The 7,791-nt window shown below is 26.7% G+C and overlaps 1 protein-coding gene across 2 annotated transcripts in view; it reads right to left on the bottom strand.

Moving 5' to 3' along the window:
• Positions 1 to 2,647, bottom strand: part of LOC101507218 (rhamnogalacturonan I rhamnosyltransferase 1) — a 4,569-nt gene extending 1,922 nt beyond the window's left edge. Inside the window, exons 1-6 of one of the 2 annotated variants that reach the window (XM_004507227.4) lie at positions 2,261 to 2,647; positions 1,506 to 1,904; positions 830 to 897; positions 630 to 718; positions 328 to 493; positions 4 to 178 (exon numbers count right to left, since the gene is read on the bottom strand). In XM_004507227.4, the coding sequence (XP_004507284.1) occupies positions 4 to 178; positions 328 to 493; positions 630 to 718; positions 830 to 897; positions 1,506 to 1,836 (829 nt within the window). In that variant the 5' untranslated portion in view covers positions 1,837 to 1,904; positions 2,261 to 2,647. The remainder of the gene's footprint in view (positions 1 to 3; positions 179 to 327; positions 494 to 629; positions 719 to 829; positions 898 to 1,505; positions 1,905 to 2,260) is intronic. The other variant, XM_004507228.4, reaches the window with a different exon arrangement.
• Between the last annotated feature and the right edge of the window lie 5,144 nt (positions 2,648 to 7,791).

Raw genomic sequence — 7,791 nt, 5'->3', positions numbered from 1 at the left:
CCCTCAAAATTCTAACTATCTTTCTACCAAGTTGTTCGATTTGAGAAGTAAACCTCAAAGCATTAAAATTTACTCGACATCTCAACTTTTGAATTTCGAGCGGTAATCCATTGTTTGCAAGTCGAGTGTCAGTCCGATTCAGGTGCACGACTTTGTGTTTCCATAATAGAGGAAGTATCTGGAGAGAAAGAACTGCAAGAATTAGTTGCAATGAAGTGTCAATTAAATACTGACAGAGACACAAATATTAGACACATCAACATTGGTAATAATTTGAGTATTCCAAGAAAAAACCCGATAAATAAGAAAGCATATAAATTTAAGGACCTGTTTTTCGTAGTATGAAATATCCGACCAGCTAATCGGGGGCAACGAGTAGGACAATCCTAATTCAACTCTTCTCTTGAGCCTAGGTGGTAGTTGCTTTAATATTCTAACCTCATCTCTTAAGGATGCAATGAAATTATCTACATCAAATATGTCTTGGAAGTCGCTGCCACATCAAAGTAACAGAAAATAGGACATGTGAATTAGAAATCCGGACGTTAAGTCGATAATCATAAATGATTAGAGATGCTTCCTCAACTAAAATTATGGTACAAGTCATACAACAATAACAATGCGCATACCTTGGATCAGCCCAGAAAGACGCTTTATCCAGCTCTGGAACTATGAGAGTGACATTTAAATGTCTTGCAATAGCAACCATGTCGCATATCTGCCGAAGAGAAATCCAAATTTTGAGCAAAAAACAGAATCAAACTTAGTGTGATCATGTAATTGTAATGTTTGAAGCGAAAGTAACTAACACTAGGTACTTGGAACTCACTGCTGCTCTCATTTGGTTGAGTCCTCCATTGCAGGAAACCATAAGATAACCATTGTTCTTGTAAATCCCTGATGACAAAGAGTTTTCAAATTCAGATGATAGCCATAAGATTCTTATCATAAAAACACAACTTTTTTAGTAAATGTAAACCGCATTTGACCGCAATTTTTTACAAATATCATGGATCATGACTGACTGCAGCCATAATATAAGAAAACACAAGATTGTTAGTAAATATACACAGGGTTTTAAAAAGGTCTGCTAACGTGATTTAGGCAGCCACATCCGGGCTTTTGATGTCAACTCAACCGTAATGTGATTGCGATTGAAGTCTAGGCAACATTTGACCGTAATTTTTTGAAATATCATAGATCACAACTGCAACCACGATATAAGTCTCATAATCAATGATAATCTAATTACGATATTTGTAATGAGAAGAATTCTTAAAGTTAAAAAGCTAGCTCAGTGTTGTCAAATAGCAACTATAGCGGAATTCGAACAAACCGCTACCATCCTGACATACGCAATTTAGTGCAAAGTATTGTCAAATTGCAGCATTAGCATTGTAGCGTAGCAGAATTTCAACCAACAGCTATTTTCCATGATCCGCGATTGAAAACACCAATTAAACTACAACTACTTCAATTATCATATAACAAAGCCAAGAACTTACTTTTTGGTGGAAGCAAAACCTTAGCTGGAGCACTGTACTTTGCTACAGCCATAGATGATGCATCTGAGTGGCTGAAACAATAAGGCATACCCTTCAACAACTTTGGACCCCAAAACTCACCAATTGCCATCAACTGAACAACAATAGTCCAAAGAATCACAGTTGTAATAGCACGAGCCGTCCACAATTTGATCTTAGGCCTAACAATAAATCTCTTTGACTTCACAACTTCACCACCACCACTCAAAACATTAAACCCCATTTCCATTTCCTCACTATCACAATGATTACTTTTTCCATTAGATACTTTTGCTAACCTCAACAACATCATTTAATTTTTTTTTACTTCAATTTTTTCTCATATTCCAATTACAAACGTGAGCTTCACTCTTCTTCAATCTTAAAAAACAATGGAATAAAAAAAATTAATAGATATAAAAATCAAGGCCTTGAATTTTGTGATACTTAACAAATTCCCAAAAAATCAAATATCAAAACAAGTGTTGATTATGCTTAAAGTTTGGATCTTTCAACAAAGATATAAATGCCAATCAAATGAAAATCATTGACCACACAATAATAATTTATTAGAAGCCAAAAAATAAGGTAGTCAATCTCACTCCACCAAACAGGGCAAATTTTTTGAGTTAATTCATTGATTTCACAAAATCAATGATTCCTTGAAATCATAAAAACATCATTTAATTTTTAGAATCCTTATAGCAATAAGTGATTGTTATCAGTTTGAGTATTACCTTCATATAACAATAACAAAAACAACAACAATTACATTCAAAGTGCACATACATGAGATTGGAAAATGAAGAAGACCCAGAAGGAAAGTAATAAACTTTATTGAAATTCACTCAAATGGGTCTAAAATTAGTGGCTTTTCAATGGCATTGGTGAAGTGAATAGAAGAAAGAAGAAACTAGAAAAGGGTTTTTTTTGTGAGCTTTTTTACTTGAAAATGTTGAAATAGCAATTGTGAGAAAATGGTGAATTCTGGAAGTCAATTGTGGGAATTTGGTGAAGGGAAGTGAGCTTGGAAGATAAAATTATCCGGCAAGTTTTCCGACGATGTGCCGGCGAAAGTTGCCGGAGAAAAGAAAGGAGAGAAAAATGGGAAGAAATGAAAGATGAAAGGGAAAATTGAAGGCTCTAATTAAGGCGGTAGAGCCATCATGTGGGACCCATTTTAACAGTAACTAACCCCACTTAACATTTTTCATCATTTTTTAATTAATGTCACCCTTATCTTGATTTATTTTATTTTATTTTTTAATATTTCATGTTTAAATATTTTAATATTTTGTTTTTAGTTTTTATTGACTACTTTTTGATTTTATAGTTTTCGAAAAAATTCTATTTCTATTTCTATTTCTATTTTTCGTCACTGTTTCTAAATCTATTTGAGTGTATTTTAAAAGTTTTTACTTATGTTGATAATATTATAATAACTTTTTACATAAAAATTCAAATTTTTTTATGAAAGATGAATTAATTATGAAATTTTAGTTTTTTAAAAAAAGTTTAAAAAAAATTATTTAATTAATCATTTTTTGAAAAGTTTTACTTTTTCTTAAATATGAGTGCATAAAATTACTTAAAAATTTAAAAGATATGAATAAGTTGACTTAAAAGTAATTACCAAAAATAAAAATAGAAAATTTGAATGGACTAAAAGTTACGAAGTTTTTTCATAGAGATCAAAAATAAAATTTGAAACTTTGTAGAGATCAAAGATTTATTTAACCATTTTATAAATAAGTAAGATCAAATTACACTAATGTAATATTACATCAATGTTACACATTTCGATAATATTTTACTCTACATATTTATAAATTTGACCATTAGATTGAAATATTATATCATATAAATTATCTTTACAAATTTTTACATTACATTATTGAGGTGTATCCAGATTAACATCATATAATAAAAGTGTTTAAGACATTAATTTTAACGATTCTCAATAATATATCAAATGTTATAGATTTATATAGAAATTTATAGAGTCGGTCTATATGATATAATAGTTCAATTTATTGTTTAAATTTAAAAAATATATAGCAAGTAAAACGATCATCGATGTAATTTAATCTCTCTTCTTCATAAAATATTATCATAAAGTTACCTAATTTTTCTTATTTTACATTTCTATTAAAACATCAAAGTAAATTAGCAAGTGGATGACATAAGTGATTATTATGCTTTGTTAAGGCTAAATTGTTTTTGGCATTGAGATTTTTATTGTGGGGAATATGTTAAGATTGACTGAGCTCCTCCAGTTACATAAGTAGATCGATCATATAATATAAAGATTTAATGTTTGTCTTTTTATTATTAAACTAAATCATTGAAGTTAAAATTAAATTGTTTAGTTAGAATATGAATTTTATTGATTAATGTTGATTAAAATTTACTTTTTTTTGCTGACAACTAATCAAATTTTACTTCTGAGAGTTTTATTAGTCTAAACTTATTTACTCTAAATTCAAAGTGTGAAAGATTGAAATCAAGGCATTAAATTGTTATCCTTTCTAATATGATGATATTCATAATTTGTATTTTATACATATATTATATTATTTTTTATATCATATTATTTTTTTAAATGTATTTGTAGGAATTCAATTAACTTGTTAAAGAAAGTTGATTTAGTTAATAAGAAGTTGACACATATTTCAAAAGAATGTGAGTTCAACTTGCACTGCCAATGTAAAAATCTCGTCAATAAGTAATATGTAAATGTTTCTATCATTATTCTATGAATCTTAAGACCTACCAACTCTAATAAACTTCAAGAATGCAATTCACTTAAACTTTTTATTATAAAAAAAAATATATAATTGACCATGAATTACAAATATTTAAATATAAAGTCATGCCATTTTTGAAATGTTGACTATGAAGAATTTAACGTTTTTTAGTTAAGACTGATTTAGACCCCAAATATAGAAAACTACATTGGTGATACTCTTATAGAGCTTGACAATAACACTTAGCAATTTAGAAGTTAAAGTTAAAAGGGAGGATGTTTATGAAGAGCGAAACTATTTCGATGGATAATTATTATTTATTTATTTTAAGTTGTTTTTGCTGCTCTTTCGAATTATTTAATTCACTTTTTTTAAAGTTTCATCATGTACCATTTTTAAAATAGAATCTCTTTTTAAATCTTTTTTATGAGATGTAAATTAGGAGGCACATAAGATTCATTGGATATAATAAGATAAGGTGTGTCTAGTTCAAGAGATTGACATATTGGATTGCATAAATTGCTAGGTTTTAATATCACTCTATTAAGTAAACTAGTATGTGAGTCCGTGTGATGCGCGAGGTAGGTTCTCTTCTATAGAGACAATTTTAAATTAAAAATAAATATTGGTATTCAGTGTATTAGATGAAATATATTTTTGTATTAATTATATCTTCTTAGGGATGACAAAAAAATAGTGTCTATATGTATCTGCGAATAAATTTTGCAATGGACACGACTCACACAAGGCAGGTAGCTTACCAGATACACAAAAATAAAATAAATTAATATTTTGACTATCTATAACATAATAAATATGGAGACAGACAATATTATTTCGACACTATTAAGATCTTAAAATATGAATATTAATTTAATAATTTAATCATTTAAGTTTTAATTCACATTAATCTTTACTAATTTATCTACAACCCCATATTAAATATTAAATGGTTAAATTAAAAAGTTTAATTTTCTTAAACTAATAATATTTTAAGATATTAACAATGACATATCATAAAAAATGCATTTGATGTTTGTCATGTGAATTTTCGTTAAAAAATAAAGATTTAAATTAATAATTAAAAAGTTTATTTAACCCCTACAAATATTTTTAATCTCTATAAAAATTTACTTCAAACTTTTGGTATATTTATAAAGTCGACAAACTTATTTAATTTTTTTTCTCACACTTTAACCCTTTAATATATATATATATATATATATATATATATATAAATTTTTATGTAAAATGTTTATATACATGATCAAATACATTTATCCTTACTTTATCATAATTTTGTTTATAGTTAATATTATAGCTTGTAAATATGTTAATTAATTGGCTTATGTGTAAGTTTTTTATTAGACTTAATTGCAGTTTTGATCCCTCTATTTTAGCTGAATCGGGAAAGTAGTCCTCTCACTTTAACCCTTTAATATATATATATATATATATATATATATATATAAATTTTTATGTAAAATGTTTATATACATGATCAAATACATTTATCCTTACTTTATCATAATTTTGTTTATAGTTAATATTATAGCTTGTAAATATGTTAATTAATTGGCTTATGTGTAAGTTTTTTATTTGACTTAATTGCAGTTTTGATCCCTCTATTTTAGCTGAATCGGGAAAGTAGTCCTCTCATTTTGTTTCTCCCCAGTTTTGGTCCCCCAAACAGAATTTTGGTCCAAAACATGATGAAATTTCAATTTTTTAAAGCCGTACTACACTATTTATAATCATAGATTTCAGGTACAATTGTTGCAAATGAGATCTTGAGGCATGTTGTGACTTAAATAAATGTAAAAAAAAAAATGAAATTTCATCAAGTTTTGGACTAAAATTCTGTTTGAAAAACCAAAACTGGGAATAAACAAAATGAGGAGACTACTTTCGCAAATCAGCTAAAATAGGGGGACCAAAACTGCAATTAAGCATTTTTATTATGATGTCAATAAGTATTTATTTACTTATGAAAAATGATTGCAAAACACTGTCTAGTACTAATTGTCCAGAAAAGGCCACTCTTGTTTACTGTGTAACCTAGCCTATTGTCCAGAAAATGAAGATCAAATAAGAAATGTTGAACAAAAATGGATAAATGAAGTAGTGAGGAAGATAAGAAAAAAGGGACCAATACCATCACCATTTCATCAACAACATTTGTCATTTTGTTTGCAGTGGTTTAACCGGCTATTAGTTTTTGAACTAAAACTAAATTATGTGGTGTGAGTAGAACAATTTAGATTATTTTTATTTTTTCACAAAATATTATTTTTATTTTCCTTTTAAAGAAGATTTGCAATATCAATTAATATGAACTGATTTGGAATAAGGTAGTTTTGTTGAAGGTGTCTTTTTTATTTAAAAGTTTTTGAATGAGAAAGTTTTCACATATGTGCCAATATTATTATCAAAAATTCATAACGAGTGAATACTAAAGATTTTAGGCTTTCAAAAAAGTCTAAATTCAAAAATAAATTTAAAAAGGGAAAAAATTAATTAAGGTCCATCTTAAGACTCTAAAAAATCTATTAATAATATTTCGTTGAATTTTAGGGTCGAACATAAGAATTGTAACTTTACTTCTTAGCTTTCTAAGATAAGAAATTTTCTCTTTAGGTAACCCTATTCAAGGGAAAATATAATACCTATTCAAGTAAAAGTATTTTTAATAAAGATTCTATATGTAGAACCTAGACGTTTTAAATATTAAAATAAAATAGTGTTATTGAAATACTATGATATAAAAAGCTATCGATTAAAACTCAATTAATAATATATTTTAAATTGTTGAAATAAAATGATTGACTCATATTAAATATTAATGTTAAAAAATTCTAAAAATTAGTGATATATACACAAAGATTTTCCATTGTTGGACTTATTGCCTTGATTTATAATTATAGGTCAAGTCTTAATATAATTTAATTTAGTTTAATTGAAGTATCATATGTTCATCAATTAATTACCCTTTTATTTTTCTTTTAGGCAAAAGGTGCATTCAATTAGTAAAGCGAAGTTAAAATATCAAATCTATCGCAATCCATCAATTTTACAACATTAGAAACACTGAATTTGAAGGGGTGGATTCAGAAGCTGAAACCATCCTACTAATTTCAATTTCAACTAATAGAATTGATTAATAACTAAAGGTTAAATGTTAATGCATGATACTTGCTTTTTCTTTTTAAAAGTAGGCCAATTATGAAAAATGTTTATCGTGAACCACTTTTAAAACATGCTTTAAACGGTTGAATATGCTATGTCTCACAAATACAAGTGAATAATTATCTTTATTTTTATAATTAATATAATAATTAAAATATTTTTACTTGATAAAAAAAAATATATTTTATATTAAATCGATGTTAAATAAATTATCATCATATTTATAAAAACAAAAAGGATAACAAATCATTAATTCTAAAAAATATTATTAATAATCGTGAAATTTTTTAATAATTTTTAAATTTTTATTTTCAATATATTACATCGATATCATT

This window comes from Cicer arietinum, chromosome 2 (genome assembly GCF_000331145.2).
Source record: "Cicer arietinum cultivar CDC Frontier isolate Library 1 chromosome 2, Cicar.CDCFrontier_v2.0, whole genome shotgun sequence".
Taxonomy (NCBI): domain Eukaryota; kingdom Viridiplantae; phylum Streptophyta; class Magnoliopsida; order Fabales; family Fabaceae; genus Cicer; species Cicer arietinum.
The sequence above is the reverse complement of the archived record's forward strand: the minus strand, read 5'-3'. Positions and strand labels throughout refer to the sequence as shown.